This window comes from Ictalurus punctatus, chromosome 1 (genome assembly GCF_001660625.3).
Source record: "Ictalurus punctatus breed USDA103 chromosome 1, Coco_2.0, whole genome shotgun sequence".
Taxonomy (NCBI): domain Eukaryota; kingdom Metazoa; phylum Chordata; class Actinopteri; order Siluriformes; family Ictaluridae; genus Ictalurus; species Ictalurus punctatus.
The window spans coordinates 2,760,109-2,777,759 of record NC_030416.2 but is presented as its reverse complement, the minus strand read 5'-3'; the positions used below and the strand labels follow the sequence as shown (position 1 = coordinate 2,777,759).

At 43.1% G+C, this 17,651-nt stretch overlaps 2 protein-coding genes across 3 annotated transcripts in view; both read right to left on the bottom strand.

The window, feature by feature from the left end:
- The window catches only part of LOC108264077 (myosin light chain kinase, smooth muscle), a 10,449-nt gene extending 6,203 nt beyond the window's left edge, over nt 1–4,246 (bottom strand). The window contains exons 1-4 of the mRNA XM_017465382.3: nt 4,136–4,246; nt 3,472–3,890; nt 2,162–2,197; nt 89–216 (exon numbers count right to left, since the gene is read on the bottom strand). Of these exons, the coding sequence (XP_017320871.2) occupies nt 89–216; nt 2,162–2,197; nt 3,472–3,634 (327 nt within the window). The 5' untranslated portion in view covers nt 3,635–3,890; nt 4,136–4,246. The remainder of the gene's footprint in view (nt 1–88; nt 217–2,161; nt 2,198–3,471; nt 3,891–4,135) is intronic.
- A 2,665-nt stretch (nt 4,247–6,911) lies between these two features.
- Nucleotides 6,912–16,326, bottom strand: abcb8 (ATP-binding cassette, sub-family B (MDR/TAP), member 8). 2 transcript variants are annotated; one of them, XM_047160846.2, is made up of 17 exons: nt 16,113–16,141; nt 15,593–15,654; nt 12,632–12,962; nt 12,074–12,229; nt 11,736–11,830; nt 11,402–11,507; nt 10,852–11,013; nt 10,663–10,748; nt 10,369–10,466; nt 10,184–10,289; nt 10,062–10,095; nt 9,616–9,752; nt 9,434–9,528; nt 9,130–9,263; nt 7,835–7,982; nt 7,457–7,707; nt 6,912–7,248 (listed from the first exon to the last, which is right to left on the bottom strand). In XM_047160846.2, the coding sequence occupies exons 3-17, from the start codon at nt 12,884–12,886 to the stop codon at nt 7,165–7,167; spliced, it is 1,947 nt and encodes a 648-aa protein (XP_047016802.1). In that variant the 5' UTR covers nt 12,887–12,962; nt 15,593–15,654; nt 16,113–16,141; the 3' UTR covers nt 6,912–7,164. The 2 variants fall into 2 exon arrangements, with proteins under 2 accessions (XP_047016802.1, XP_017320879.1); XM_017465390.3 differs by lacking the exon at nt 15,593–15,654 and having other exon boundaries at nt 16,113–16,326.
- Nucleotides 16,327–17,651: the final 1,325 nt, after the last annotated feature.

The window sequence follows — 17,651 nt, the reverse complement described above, 5'->3', positions numbered from 1 at the left end:
AACACGCCAAATCCCAACAGCTCTGACTTTGAACGAATGATTCAGGACTTTCCAAAAGTTTTAGAAATGAACAACAAAAGCTCGAGACCTTTTTCCTGTTGTGGATCCAGCAGGACGCGGTCGGCCCCGAGAAGCTGAAGGAGCAAGAAAGTCGTGCCGTCTCCCCAACCCACACCTGCACCTTGTCCACAGGGTCCACAAACTCAACCGCAGGGCCTGAGAGAGAGAACCAGACAGAAATGAGGGGTTGGACGGAAAACGTTTCACGTCACATCACTGGATCTTGACCACGCCCTGAATCCACTACACTGGGACATTAGGAAACTGTTCGAGACTTCCCTTTCCTAGAAAAACACCCACATGGTACTATATATTCACAGCTAAAGACCTGATGTTTGGTATAAGCATACAGAAAAGAGATACATTGATGTTTCCTATACAGCCATTGAGGCAACGTGGTAATATTTTTGTTTTTTTGACAAGACATGGCCACAAAAAAAAAACCTACCTCAGCAGCTCCTTAGTTTCATAGTTAACTCCAAGATTTTCAAGAGAAACAACCTATTCGAGGTGCTCATCAATGAAAATGCTACTTGCATATGGACCAGGGGTGGTAAGAATCACCTGGATACCTTCTAGCATTTGATACAAATACCAACGTCGTCATGGCAAATCATTCCTTGAAACCTTCTTGGCCGAATTCCCACCGGGTCACCACTGCTGGATTATCCAGTGTTCCTAAACACCACAGATATACAGTACATCCACAGGAGGAACCACATTCCCCAGCGAGTCAATTTAAGATTGTGCAAAAAGTTCCAGCTGTGGTACGTCCGGGTGCAGACAGAGATTGTGCTTCATTGCAACCTCTGCGCAAGTCTTGTAGACCTCCCTTTCTGACCATACGAAATAACAGAAGATCACCAGCCGCTTTGGAGGACAGGTTACCTCGTGATCCGACTGTACACAGCACCAAGGAGTACACAAAGAAAGGGAACCGTGACCGTCTGGCAACAGTACTTATGTCAATCACCAAGATAAATGGTCACTGAGTTTGTTGAAAGTGCACGAGCACAAGAAGGGATCTAAGTGGTTCTCACTGCCCCTGGCTGTTATTTCCAGGATCTTAACACCAAAAAAAGGTCTTTCAAACCAGTTCGTACCACCACAGGCAGTGTCTCTGAACCAGATACTAACATACAGGCTTAAACAGGGTTACTAGGGTTGTGGTTTTTAAGGCAACATGGGATAGATTTGGAACTAGGTTGCGGGTGGAACAAGCAAATCTTGGGGTGTGTGTTTTTTTAGGGGTTAGTATAAAAACAGTCAGCAGCCACCGTGATATTGTTTGACAGCAAATAGTTGGATGTAAATCTAACCAAATGCCACAAATGTAGGCTGAGAAAAGGGAACATGTCGGTGTCTATGTCCAGAACCATTTCTTGCAGCGCTTGAGAGAGGATCATGGTCTTACTAGGTGGTGATTAAAAAGCCTTATTTCAGAAATGCGTACACACCTTGACAGATTGGACAACCCCGAGCTTAAAGGCAGAAACAAAACGACAAGAAGTGTGAAGGCTGAGAACAATCAACTCTGTTATACACAGCAGCTTGAGAAGTTACCAAACCACACGTAATGACACCATCAAGCTCGTCACAGCCATGAGTGTCAAAATGAAACTTTCGCTGCCAACTCTCTCTCTCTCGCTCTCTCTCACACAAAAACACACCACGGGCTTTAACCCCCAGAACCACATCTATACACTCATGCTGTTCAAAAATGCTGACACATTTAGCTTGCTAGGCCTACATCTAGACATGGCTGTAGTTCTTCTTAACAAGCTAGCTGGCTGGCTGCTAATAAACTGCTAATTTGTGTTTGAATAACAGATGGATGGAGTCAGGTCTGAAATGAGAGTGCACTAGATGTCCGGCTAATCACTTTAGCTGATTAGCTAATGCCCAAGTTTGTTATGAAAAGCTGCTTTCAGAGTTATCTTTAAAATACGCAACATCAGCCATATTATAGACATCATTAGTATTAATATAATTAGCCAAACTTATTATTTACTTAATAAACAAAGTTAGCTAGTCAGAAAACATTGAGGAAAACCATCCATGAGAAACAAAGAAACATGGCAGAGATTTACCAAACACTCACCTGTTCCACTGGCAGCTCTTCTCTTGGGTGTGACGGCTAAAACGTGGACAAACAACAAACCATACAGGTTAAAAGGGACAATTCAGGTACATATGGGACAGGTGGGAGAGGCTGAATTAGTCATGTGACCTCCAGGAAGGGGCAATTAATGCCTAATGATAGCCAAAGACTTGAACTGAAAAGCTATCTTGCAGCATATTTCACTGCCATGTTGAGACACTTCTTCACAGTCGTTATGTATATAGTATTGCTTAAGGAGGCATTGATAGTCATATTTGTTTTTATTTTATTTGTACTGCTGCCGTGCAACGTGCGAGTAAACAGCTAGCTAGCTAGCTAGCAAGCAAAGCGAGTTTTATGTTTAAGATGTTACAAGGATGGTCAACACGAGCGTGCGGGCCAACATCATTCAAAATGAGCGTACGGTCCCATGAATTGCACTTTGAAGGGAAAGGAATCGTGCGCGTGTCTCAGTGCTCGCTGAACTGAAGTGCTCCGTGCTTGCACACGCTCTATTTAAACACCTTACGATGTTTCGCAAGGTTATCGTCATTGTATTGTACGATGTATAGACGCTGTGGTCAGCAGAGTTTGCGATCATGACGTACATTCAGATCGCTGTCCTTTCGCGTCGTCTGGTCAGCACGCAAGGTTTACGTAACCACGTGATGTCATGTGGAGGAAACCCCTGAAGTACGGGGAGAACATGCGAACGCCGCACACACAGGGCGAGGGCGGGATTGGAATCCTTGAGGTTGAAGCCACTAAGCCACATGCTAATCACTAACTCACTATATGATTAAATGTACATATTTATTTATTTATTTAATATTATATGCATATATATATATTTCACACGTTTATGTTTGTAAGCACATAGATGAAGATGATTCTTTTCCAACAGTGACACATCCTGACGAGTTTTATTCCTCTTATATGACAGCGATTTTTCTTAATTAAAGAATACCGTGTACTTTTTAAAAAATGTATCCATTTATAGTTGCTTTTAATGTTGTAAGAAATCCACGAGAGAAGATCCTGCTATCTCTTACATTATAGCAGTCTTTCTCTCACCAACCTCTCTGTTCTCTTTCTCTTCTTCTACCATAGACTCGTTTTTTCTTTTTGGGTACTTAAGGTCTTACCTATAGTATTAAGTTTATAAATAAATCTGCTTTTTCCAGAATGAAATCATAGAAGATATAATTTCTCACTTTTTTTTTTTGTTCTACCAAGACCATTCAAGAAGGTTCAACTGGAATTACCATTCAAAACAAAGTTTGTGGTCTACGATCGTCTCTTTAACTGACCTTTCGATGCGTCCATGTCTGTCTTTTCTTTGTCTTCCGTCGCCGTCCCGTTCTCCGGGCTCCTCAGCCCACATCCTGGAGTTGGAGAATCTCTTGATGGCTTCAGCTCCAAAGTAACGGCAGTCACGCAAGTCTTCTTCTCAGCACCTCCGTTGCAGTCCATCTTTCACAGCGGTACTGACGTTTTAGAGAGGAAGATTAGAAAGCAAGTTTTACACACTCACCACCCCTCTTCCTGTCGTGTTTCCTGCTCAGGGTTGTTACATTTTCGCCACGGAGACATCTGTAGCTATGGCTTTCCTTTGCTCTATGTGTACGTGTATGTATATGTGCGTGTGTGAAGGTCTCGCTGATAGGACCGTGCCTCCTTTTCATCTTTAAAATGCATCAGAGCAAGCAGGCTGGGCGTGTCATCAGCTCTGGATGGGTGCGTGAGAGATCGAGAGAAAGTATGGTAAGCTGGACAAGTTTCAGAAGCAGGTTGAGATTCATTCAATTCATTAAGACATTATACACAGTATGCATATTTATATATATATATATATATATATATATATATATATATATATATATATATATATAAATATATAAATATAAATAAATATATATTAGAAACTAATTAGAAATACACTCATAGATCATGTGACCTCATTTATTATTTTACCAGAATGTCGAAGAGCTGGTCGGACCGTGCTCCCGTTCCTTTCATCGTCTACAATACGTCTACATCCTCCGTACACACACTCTTTTGTTGTATTTGTCTGTGTATGTGTGTGTGTGTGGTGCTTTTGTTACATTTTATTACAGATAAATAGATGCAGGATATGATATCAGGTGACATTATGCTTTAGAAGGCTGTGTGTTCAAATCCCTGTGAATTAGTGGAGCTGAGTGTGCACATGACCTCACACACACACACATGCACACACACACACACACACGCGCGCGCTCACTCACTAATGGACCAAACTGCACACACATCCTAGAGGCATACCGTAGGCCTATGTAGACACAATGACTCTGAGGTTTAATGGAGGGGAAATTTCACATGCATACCTCGGATGCATGTATGCCCTTAAACGCATAAACACACACACACACACACACACACACACACACACACACACACACACACACACACATTCCAGACAATTTCCTAGGAAATGAACTCAGGATGTGCTTATCACTCCCTGGCATTTTCGAAAGGGCTAATTGTCCAGCATCCTGTTTTGCTTGTTTTATTGAAGAGGACTGGACATAAATCATCAGCATGGACGATAGCATATGAACCGTGCTACATGCTACGACCAAAAAACAAAAGTCTCATCAACTAGCATCCCTATTGCTTACACGTACATTACAGCGGGTGTTGATTTATTTTCCGTAACCCCCGCTCTGGCCATAGTTCCTACTGCTGATTGCAAAACATGGAGGTTTTCCACCACAGGAAAGTCTCCAGGCTGGAGGACTTTCTCGTTAACGTGACAACCTGTGTTTTTTTTGTTTGTTTGTTTGTTTGCCTTATTAACTTGACGAGAAAAACAATAAAGGCTGGTGAAGAAACTGGTGCCGGAACACAAGCGATTAAAGTGCATGAACTCGTTTCGTAACGTACTGCTCTTTCTTAATAAAATAACTTCAGTTCATCGCACCGCTGCATCATTGGTTATTTTATATTACTTTAACACACCTCGAAGTGTTTTATTCCTTAGATAATCGACTCTGTCGTTACAAAACATAGCTAACTAAGTAACTAACAAATTTTTTCTTTAATAGATTTGGAGATCTCACTCGGTGTAATATTTCGACTGGCCACTAGGGAAAATCGACAAAGACATGTTTATGTTTTGCTTTGCTTTGTGTTTGTCTCGTCTGAAATCCTCGTTCACTGTGAAAACAAATGAAGGGAAATCTCTTAATCCATCGTAAGAACTGTTTATTGGGATGGTTGAGGTCAGGCAGGAAGCACCACCCTAGGTGGGGCTAGTTTGATGTTTCAGGACCGTACTATTGTTACACAGTATTTACACTGTAGATTAACAAGCAACGAGGTCAGCGCGGCGATGCATTGTGTGTCGTACGGACTGTAATCGGATCTCACAGGCTTGACACGACATTATTTTATATTATACAATGCTTTTGCGACAGTAGTTTATGGTAATCTTATATATTTGATGTATTTCATATGTTACGAAAAGGTACGACCATTCTGGGAAATTCTATAACTCAAACAAGACTACATCATTCTTCAGTAATATACATTCCCTATATATATATATATATATGTTATATATATCTTGTTTTGTAGCCAATAATCTGGATTAAATTGAATAAATTTCTGCAAACAAAGGCAACACGTAATAAAAATACGCAATTTAAATTCTGTGGAATATTCACGATATAAAAGCACAATAATCCGATCAAGTCGAGGCTTACGTTAGCTAGTCTTCTCATGTGTGAATGTACATTCTCTCAGGAGCACGAGTAGGCTACGAACGCCCCCCCCCCCCCCCCCCCAAACTTATGTAAAGTGCACCTATTATGGTTTTTCAAATACTACCTTTCTCGTAGCGTGTTATATACGTAGCTGTTTTGCGAATGTAAAAACGTCTGTAAAATTTCAAAAATCAATCAAAGCGCACGACAAACGGAGTTATCAACTTCCAAAAGAAGGAACCGATTCTGAACAGCTGAAACGAGTCGTTTGTGATTCCAGACTTACTTCCTGTATTAACCTACATATGTTTGTAACAAAAAAACAAAACAAACCCCGCCTCCAGTCTTCATCGGCTGCTCGCTGACAACGGTAGACCAGTCGCAACAGACTGGGACGTCTGACCAATCAGAGCAGAGTATGCTCTCTGAAAGGAGGAGTTTATAATGAATCGTTTAGAACGGATCATTTAACGAGTCGTTTTTCACATTGGGGAAAAAAAATGTAATGCTGCAATTTAAATTATGAGCACGTTAAAGTGATGCGTGTAAATCTATCGTACCAGACTTCTAAAACAACGTTAGGCATATTTCAAAACCATAATAGGTGCGTTTTAAATTTGTAGCTGCGATTTTATTCCCCCGTCTTTTTCAGGAACCAAGAAAGAAAAGACCCATGCTCTACGGCTCGTTCCGATTCCCACGACCCGCCGCACTACACACATCGGCTTCTAGCACTTGGCTTAATCGTGAGCGTGATTATGACCTCTCATCGCTATTTGCGTATGTTTTGATATGGACATACTGACCGATGAGATCATAACCATGTTGCCCAAATTATAGACTGAAAGTCTAAGAGGTGTATGGAATGGAGGATGATAGGTTAGACTCTGCCACATGGTGGTGCTGTTATATACAAAATAATAAAACGTTCCGCCTACAAACGGAACATTTTTAAAGAACAACATAGTGTTTAATTGGTCTCTGTTCCAGCGACCGACCACACGTTTATTCACATTCTTTATTTATTTACAAATTAAAACGTTAAAATGTACTGTACACCTATGTAGATATAACCATCATGGGAAACGATCAGATTTGTTTAAAAACAAAATTAATAGTTAAAATATTTCCGATTTGAAGATGTGAGCTTTAACGACTCATCGAATCAAACGCGTGTAATGATCGAGTATGATGCGGTTATAAATATCATGTGGATCCAGGAAACGCTGATCTGCTGCACTTCCTCCGCTCAAGGGTTCACTTCTGGTCGTTAGCTCGCTGTCTTCGGATCAGCTCGGCGTACAGACCTCCTCTTCTCAGCAACTCCAGGTGAGTTCCAGCCTGTCAAGAAGAAGAAGAAGAAGAAGCACACCTGTTTGGAATTCTGGATTCTGATTGGAGAGAAGATCTGACCATAAATAAAACATTGCAGTTGTTGGCAGAAAGCTGTTGTGTATGAAGACTAAAACACGTTGATTATTTTCCTATAACATCGCACCCCCAAAGTGTTTTCTTTATCCCCTAGTTATCGCGTCTGCGTTATCCCCACCTCCACCACTCTGCCGCTGCTCATGACGCAGATGAGGTCCGCCGCCTGGATGGTACTGAGGCGGTGGGCGATGATGAGGACGGTGCGTCCCTCTGTGGCTCGGTCCAGCGCCTCCTGCACCACGTGCTCCGACTCAGCGTCCAGCGCACTCGTGGCCTCGTCCAGAATCAGCACGCTGGGGTTCTTCACGAGAGCACGAGCAATGGCAATCCTCTGCTTCTGCCCTCCTGACAGGGTCACGCCTCGCTCACCTGTACGGAGTTTTACTCGGGTTACGTACCGGTGAAGGACGGATTATCCCCGCCCACTTCCTTCTATTACTACAGCGCAACCCTGATCTCGTCTCGGGGATCCTCTAGCTTAAAGCGCAACACTCACCCACCACCGTGTCGTATCCGTCAGGGAAGCTGGTGATGAAGGTGTGGGCGTTGGCCTGCCTGGCTGCAGCCATCACTTCAGCGTCCGTGGCACCTGGCTTACCGAATCGGATATTCTCCATCACCGAGGTGCCGAACAGGACCGGCTCCTGCCAGCAACAAACAGCACGGTAAATACGCAGCAAACAAAAGGACAGACGGACAGACAGACAGGTAGGTAGACATATAGCATGACAGACAGGAAGACAAATAGAAAGCCATGCAGACAGACAGAAACATAGGCAGAGAGACACAAAGACAGGCAGGGAGACAGACAGATAGACACACATATGGGCATACAGGCAGCAAGACAGACAGACAGAAAATCATACAGACAGACAGTCAGACACGTGGACAGACAGGCAGGTAGATAAGCAGACTGGTAGATAAAAAGAAACAAACAGGTAGGTAGACATATATACAGGACAGATGGACAGAAAGATTGTCAGATATACAGATAGAAAAGACAGACAGACAGAGAGGTAGATAATCAAATAGACAGAAAGTAAAGAAACAGACATGCAGGTAGACATATAGCATGACAGACAGGAAGACAAATAGAAAACCGTGCAGACAGACAGAAACATAGACATAGTGAAACAAAGACAGGCAGGCAAGGAGACAGACAGACACACACACATGGACATACAGGCAGCGAGATAGACAGACATGTGGACAGACAGGCAGCAAGACCGACAGACACACATGGACAGAGACAGTGAGACAGACAGACAGAAAATCAGAGCGACAGACAGACAGGCAGGGAGACAGACAGGTAGCAAGACAGACAGACACGTGGACAGAGATGGTGAGACAGACAGACGTGGACAGACAGGCAGCGAGACAGACAAACAGACAGAGACAGAGAGACCCACAGACAGCTAGAAAGTCATGCAGCCAGACAGAAAAAGAAGCAGAAGCCCATACTGATAGACACACAGACAAAGACAGATAGAAAGACAGACATAAAGATACAGGGAGACACAGACAGGTATAAAAGCATAAAGACAGTCAGGCACAGACAGAAAGACGGGCACCAATAGAGAGACATAGAAAGACAGATAGGTATAAGGTCATACAAACAGACAGACACAGAGACAGGGAGGCAGACAGACAGGCAGAAAGTTATACAGACAGCCGAACAGATGGACACACAGACAGTGACACAAACGTAATCACTGTATCTATTTACAAAACCTGTTTCAATAGCGTTCTTTCAATATGTTCTGAAAAGACAGACAGTTTATTATAACGTGCCTGACTAATGAATCCAATCACATGACCCCTGAGCCAGGAGGGATCCAGCGTCCTGATGTCCAGACCGTCCAACATGACCACGCCACCACTCGGGTCGTAGAAGCGCTCGAGCAGCGCCGCCACCGTGGATTTACCTGAGGCGCAGCACAGAGACGTATCGTTTCCATAGCAACTAAAAATAACGGCAACTCGCGGTAGTGTGGAAAATACAACAAGCATAAGGGCGAACATCTCAGCACAGTAGGAGATAAACAAACACACATGCATGCACGCACGCACGCACGCACACACGAACGCACACTACCTCCACCGGATTCTCCGACTATAGCCACCGTTTTACACGGAGGTAGAGTCAGGTTGAGGTTCTTCAGGATCTGGTTGCCGGGTCTCGTCGGGTAACTACAAAACAATAAAACGTGACCTCAAAATCATCCTTAAAAATGAGAAATGTTGCGTAAAACGCAGCGGAGAATGTCTACCGTGTACCTGAAGTCGACGTTCAGGAAGTCCACTCGTCCGGTCAAAGACTCGCGTGGAATCCGTCCCCCGCCCGTCAGGGAAATGGTAGGTTCCAAGGTCATGTACTCGAAGACGCGCGCTCCTGCACTCATACCTCTCACCATCTGATCAAGAAGACAGATCTTTCAGAACATATTGCTTGATAGTTCTGGTGCAATCTTTATTCTGATGTTCCACAACATTAAATGTAGCTATAAATGGATAAAAAAAAAAAAATTACACGTTGTTTAAAAAAAAGAAAGAAAAAATTGTAATCAACGGCTGTGGTACAAGAGGAATAAAACACTTATTGGAAACGGATGGAGACAGTAGGTCTGCTTCATCACACCCTTCTGTCGTTGATTATTTTCCTTTAACAGCATACCCCATAGTGTTTATTTATATTACACGATATGTAGAATTGTGTCAATCACCTGCCCGAACAGGATGGAGATGCTGGCCAGGGATCTGCAGAGGACGAGAGGTGACGTGTCAGAGTGTTATAAGTGAGATAAGTGAGATCTGTGAGGTCTGTGAGGTCTGTGATCAGGCTGACCTTTGAACCGTTTGCGAGGCGACCAAAAACGACATGAGGTCACCCGGGGTCATGTCGTTCTGCACCATTAAGGATCCTCCGGCAAAAATAGTGCCCAGAACTAAACCTGGCGAGAAATGTTTATTTATTTTAAAACTCACGCGACATGAATATTATTCCATATTCGTCGTTTATTTAACACTCACAGTTCAATACGATGTTCGAAAGACCCTGGAACACTGCGATTCCTCTTCCTAAAGCTTCGTTCATCATGGCAGATTTCTCAACCTCTGTGGAGTACGTCCTGTAACGGACACGAGAAACCCGATGCGTTGGATTGGACAGAAAACAAGTCACGCGATGTACAAGATGCTCAGCTCTTCACTTCTGTAGACCAAGTTCTACAGGGCTGTAGAGCTCTTGATTCTGATTGGTTAACGTCCTCGTTCTAATACGTTCTATAGTAACTCTGTGAATGTAAAGAACAACCATGGACCTACTCCAGTTCTCGGTCCTCCATGGCGAAGGCCCGCACTGTTCGCACGTTCCCAAGAGCCTCATCGGCGATGCCTGTAGCTTTAGATACCTACGGGCAGAACCGGATAAAAACGCTCGTGATATACTTACAGAAACCCGAATTCTGGTTGTTAGACGAAGCATTAAATTGGCCCGATGTGTAGTTATCGAACCTGTTCCTGGGCTTCTCGAGAAAGCTTGCGGAGGAAGGAGCCGATGAGGGCGCCGGCACCGACGAGACACGGCAGCACCACCACCATCAGGCCCGTCAGCTTTGGAGAGATCACGTACAGCGACACGACGCAGCCGACGGTCTGCGTGATGCTCCGTAAACCCTGAAGGTGCAACAACAGGCTCGTAAAAACTTTTTTAAAATAATTATACCTCATCTCTGTTGACAGATTTGAATCTTGGGGTTATATTAACGTGCTCGTTCTAATGCATAGTATAGCAGCACATGAAATTAGAAAACGGAGATGTTTATGTAACATTTACAGAAGGAGGCTCTAGTGTGAGTGCTAAGCAAGTTTTACATGTGTTTTTACACGGGTTCTGTGAAGCATGGTGGTGGGAGCATCGCTGCCTAGAGCAGTTTGACCCAACAAAGACACATGTAAATCACTAAGTTTGATTGGTTTATAAAGAAAAAAAAAATCAACTGGATGAACTCTAAGCAGGATATAAGGAATCTATAGAATCTAGAGCTGAAATTTCACCCCTTACCTGAGAGATAACCAGCTTGAATGAAGACTTGAACTCCTGAATGTCAGCAGTGAGGCGGTTAACTAGCTGACCCGTCTTATTGGCGTCAAAGAACGCAACATCCTGTCTGCAGGAGAACGTAATCACAAACGTACCTCAATTGAAATATATACGAGGTGTCGAAGCAACAATGACAACTACAGTTGCGTTAAACGACGAAATGTTGTACTTTTTACCCATTTATAGTTGCATATAATATTGCGGAACGCCCACGAAACAAGTTCTTATGTACCGTCATCGCAGCTATCAACAGTCAAAACGTGCGGCGTAATTAATAACCGACAAAAAAACAAACCTTAGCAATGATGCAAAGAGCGATTTCCTCATCTCGCTGGCTACGCTCTCTCCAACCCGGGACAGGAGGATGATGTAACCGGTGGTCAGCAGACCCTGAGGAACACGCGATCGGCTCGTATTCAGTTTGTAAGGCATGACATAGCGAATACAAAGAGTGTAAGTGTTCCAGCTAACTAGTTAGTTAGTAAGCTAGCAAATTAAGATGCTGGGCTAGATCGAAAGCTAGGGTAAAGGCTTGTCCAAGTACTTGTCTTTTGGGTTGTGAGCGACCATCAACGTGACCACTCGGCTAACGAAGCGGGAAACTGGAGTGGATACGGATTTGAAGAGTCTCACCTGGAGGCCATACAGGCCAAGTAGCTTGAGCGCAGGTGCGCGAATGTCCCTCATGTAATTTCCCACGTGTTCCCTCATGTACTGAGCGATGACGTTGACTAGATTGCCAAGCATCAGCGGAATCTGGATGTTCAGAGCTGCTGCTCCAAATGCAAGCTGTAGGAGGTTCAGAGGAAGAAAACCATTGATCAATTATGGTTCAAATTCAGGAGGTGACAAGAAGAAAATCCTACCTCCTTCATTTATATTTACTGACCAAACACACCACAGCCCCACCATCTTGATTTCTGTTCAATTACAAGACTCAAAGGTCAAATTTCATCTACATGAAGTGAGGAAGTGAAAGAAACCGCTACCAGAAGTAAACGTGTGTCTCTTACATCCCTCATGCCTCAACTGTAAATGTTGGCCCCTTGTGCTGCAAGTGGCCACTCCAGTTTCTACACGTTTCTCAAGTCAACAAGAACATCAGACTGTATTTCGTATATTGGATAACTGCAAACCTGCCTTAGATATATTCTTCATAATTTGTTAATTAATGATGGCACTCAGACGTACAACAACGGCCCCAATTAACGCGAGGATCTGCGGCCGGACGAACTCCCAGAGGAGCGCCCAGCTGAACTCCGGGATCTTCTCAGGGAGGTGGTGGTGGTTGTTGTTGACATCGGCGCTGCAGTAAGCCACAGTGCCGAACAGCCTCGCCGTAAGCGTGAGGGCGGCCGGTCCCACCACAAACGTCAAGGCCGTTCTAGGCGACTCGATGCGACGCCGGGTGGCGAGTCGGAATGCTTTTTGAGCCTGGGTCCACATCCGGATGACTGCGCTGGTGGTGGAGTGTTGGCTTGAGGATTGAGAAGTGCTCCATTGTCGCGAGTGTCGTCCATATCTGTGAAGAAATAAAGAAACCGTGCAGTGAATCCCAAACAGCTGTCCTTGTATGCAATGCTTGAACCAAGCAAGCACTGGTGGGCCAAATCCTTAATCCATCGAAGTGCACTAGATATGGAATTCTACCACCGACCCCCAAATCCACACCGATGGGATTCCAAATAACTCCCTAGTCCCTAGTCAAGTGCACTACAAAAGCTATGTACCGTTAAACTTGATGTAAAGTCCCTTTTTAAACAATTAATTACTAACTACAAGTCAGAACGGCAGTTCCGTTTAAATCAAGCAGCAAACACGACGTCATTTCCTACTCGATGCGTTTTTGAACTAATGGATAAACATACATCCATTTTCTGTACCGCTTCTCCTACACAGGGTCGCGGGGAGCCAGGAGCCTATCGCCTATCCCAGGGGACTCGAGGTACAAGGTGGGGGACACTCTGGACAGTGTGCCGACCCATCGCAGGGCACAATTGCACACATTCACACACTACAGACAATTTGGAAATGCTAATCAGCCTACAACACATGTCTTTGGACTGGGGGAGGAAACCGGAGCACTCTGAAGAAACCCCCAAAGCACGGGGAGAACATGCAAACTCCGGGCACACGGGGCGTAGATGGGAGCCGTACTCCCAGCCCTGGAGGTGCGAGGCAAACGTGCTAACCACTAAACCGCCGTCTAATGGATAAACATCTAAAATAAATACATTTCTCCGGTACTTTCATCACGTAAGGAATAAAAACACTCGGGGGCATGCTCTTATGAGAAAATAATCAATGACAGAGTGGTGTATAACAAGGTAGAGTTACTCTGACCACCTCAAACTTTATTATTTTCCAATAACAGCACATCTCGTAGTTGAAATGTTTTATTCCTCTTATACCACAGCGATTTTTTCCCCAAAGATTCCATTTTTAAATTAGATTAAAACTGGAATTTTTTCGTCAACATCTTCACCCCAATCACAATTCCCCACCACCAGCCTACGTTTTTCGCTTAGGAAAGTTTCCGGCTACCTCTGGCGTCAAATCGCTTTTTTAATGTTGTGCCAGTACTGTCAAATCCGGCTCCAATAGGAAGCTCCGTGAGGTCGGACTACACTCCTGAATGCCTTTGATCATCTCAACACTTACATCAGAAAATCGTCTCTCTGGCTCAAAAACCATTCTATCCAGGCAAGGAAATAATAATTTCCTTTTCATCAGCTCTGAATCGCTACCACTAACCTCCCTTCCTGATCCACAAGGCAAGGACCACAAACTTGTCCATTCACTTCATTCTACTCCTATGATCAGAGGATTGCCCTTCAACTAAAATCTGATTAGCACCGCATATGGCCAATGTTCAGCTCTGCAGGTGTGGCATAAGACATGATTTAACTCGTATGCATAGCAATGCAGATATATTGCTTCGGGGTGTTGCCTTCTGAAGTGGGACTGAACACCCCCAGTCACCCCACTCATGAATGCAGCTCCAACATAAGTCTGTACCACACAATTTAAATGGCCAGTGCCCTTCTCTTGAACTTCCTTCTCTATTGCAGCAGTCAAAACAGGTCAGTTCTGTCAGGACCAGGAGTCTCTCCTTTACAGTACCCTCAGTTGTGACATATCCGACACATATTGCCAATTGTTCCGATTTCCCATCTCTTGCCTCAACGGTCATAACAGAATACATCTTTGATTCGGCCATTTCTCAGACTACTGTTGCGGTCACTTCACGTGAACAGCAAGTGATCATCTTATTCTGACTTGCCTTAGAGAGGCAAGTGGTGTTTGATGGAGGAAAAGAAACAAGGGTCAACAAGGATATACACTCTTTTAGTGAACAGTGGACTAGTTCAACAAACAGACTTCATATAAAAACCATAATGAACTTTCCTTTACTTTCACACTATCTGTTGTTACCCAGATGAGGACGGGTTCCCTTCTGAGTCTGGTTCTTCTCAAGGTTTCTTCCTCATATCATCTTAGGGAGTTTTCCTCACCATGTCGCCACCGGCTCGCTCAATAGGGATAAACTCACACATTTAAAATCTCGATCCTGTGTTTATATGTTTCTGTAAAGCTGCTTTGAGACAACGTCCACTGTTAAAAGCGCTATACAAATCAAATCGAATTGAACTGAATTCTCTGCAGTTTTTGTCCGTATAATGAACAGCGATGATGACCAAAACTTTTCAAGCTCCAAAGATGACATAAAAGGTATAAAAGTTATCCACGTGTCTTTGTATATTAAATATATATTGTTATATATTGTTGTATATTAAATATTAACACAACACGCACAGCCCAATTCAAAAACCAACATCGACCCCATCATGACCTCTTTAATTACTGTTCTTAAAATGGAAAAAAAAAAAGTCATGATGTTTTGGAATGACTTGTGAGGGTGAGTAAAGAATGAGTCAGGGCTTTTATTTTAGGGTTAATTATCCTGTTAAAGGATTATCATGACTGTGAAAGTGCCATATCTGAACATCAAGTAGTTTAGGGAAACAGAAAGGAAGAAATATTTTCTGGAATACTACTACTACTACTGAATTGTGGGCACTGAGCAATAAAAGTGTTCTTAATTGTGAGAACATTAAGAAAATGTTCACTCTGTTCTTAATCATTTCTTACCTGTCTCCTGTCACTGTGGCCCCATTCAGTCTTCTCTGGTCAAGCAGATAGCTGGCAATGCACTTTGGGGGGGTATTTACATTTTTAAAAATAAAATAATACAGTTAGGTTTTGATAGGTTGATAGTTTTAGGAGGTTTCAGTTGACAGACAGGGGGGCTGAAGGGTTTGGAACCGCCCCTGAGTGATACAGTGACGGTATGAAAGCTTCAGTGGATTCTGCAGTATGTTTCGAGTCAATTGAATCGACTCGAATCGAGTGACTCGAAACCGATTCAGTAAAGTGATTCAATAAGCCTGTCACTTAAGAATGTAAAAGGTCCGAACATGTAGATTTGCGGTGATTTAAAGCAGACTGTCTTGCGCGCGCACGCACACACACACACACACACACACACACACACACACACACACACACACACACACACACACACACACACACACAACAAATGTGTAACAGATGTTTCTATTTCCCCGTTTACTTCCTCAGTGTGGATAAAAAGGTTAATAAAGTCTCATACCGGCTGGAATACAGCAGCAGGTCCCTTGATTTGGTCACATTATATCGCAGTAATCGATCAGAACCTTGCGTTAATCGACTGCAGCGCAAAATGTGAAACATTATCACTATCTGATTCGGAAAATAGAACAGATTTGTTTTCAATACAGCAGTTTAATTCAAAGCTATACGTGCGCCGCCATCTTTAAACTGCCCCACAAGCGTTAGCTGAACAAACCCCGCCTCCCGCTCGACAATTGGCTAGGATTGGTTACACTCGTCCCGGGTTCTGTTCTATGATTGGCTAGTCATTTGAACGCACGCGCAGACTATTCACCAACCTACCATCCAGCCAATACGAAGCCAAAACCCGGAATACGGTTCCGGTAAGAAATTCAGAACGCACCGCTAGTCCGGGTTCTCGGACGATAAATTTTCTTTTTCACTGCCGCTAGGGGGCGGAGGAAGGTGAAGGTTAACTGATTATTAAAATCAACACCCATATTAAAATAATAATTTAATAAAAACTACAAAAGTAATATAGATGCTGTAATCCAGTCGCTCTTCTGGCTGAAGAGTTTGTTTAAAGTTAAGACGGTGCTTGCACTCATGCTGCATTCATGTTGTATAGAAAAAATACTGTTCTTCTAAATCTTCTACTGAATCTTCTTCTGAATCTTCTTCTGAATTTTTTTCTGAATCTTCTTCTAAATAGTCTGAACCTTCTTCCGAATCTCCTTTTGAATTTTCTTCTGCATCCTCTGAATCTTCTTCTGAATCCTCTGAATCTTCTTCTGAATCTTCTTCTGAATCCTCTGAATCTTCTTCTGAATCTTCTTCTGAATCCTCTGAATCTTCTTCTAAATCTTCTTCTGAATCCTCTGAATCTTCTTCTAAATCTTCTTCTGAATCCTCTGAATCTTCTTCTGAATCCTCTGAATCTTCTTCTAAATCTTCTGAATCTTCTTCTGGACCCTCTTCTAAATCTTCTGAATCTTCTGGACCCTCTTCTAAATCTTCTGGATCCTCTTTTAAATCTTCTGAATCTTCTTCTGAATTTTCTTCTAAATCTTCTGAATTTTCTTCTGAATCACCCTCTGAATCAACTTCTGAATCCCCCTCAGAATCTTCTGGCATTTCTGAAGCTTCCTCTGACACTTTTGAAACATCTGACCCCTCCCCCCCCCCAATCTTCTGACTCTTTTTAATTGTCTACTTTTATGACTGTTGAATCTTCTCAGTTCTTTTCTTCTTCTTCATCTACTTCTGAATTCGTTGACTCTCATTCTCAGTGTACTTCTTCTTCTTCCGTTATCATCATCAAAACTTAAACAACTGCTCACCCACCTAACACAAAAAAAACTCCACCACATTTTACTCTTAGCATCGAACAGATAAATAAATAAATAAATAAATAAATAGCCAATTTTTAAACAAAACAACATTTAACACTTTACTCTACTTTAAAAGCATATTCATAAAAGGACAAAGCTTTTTCTTCTACTGCGATTTTATATATAAAAATAAAAAGGGGGATGATTAGGCGGAAGTGACGTCACAT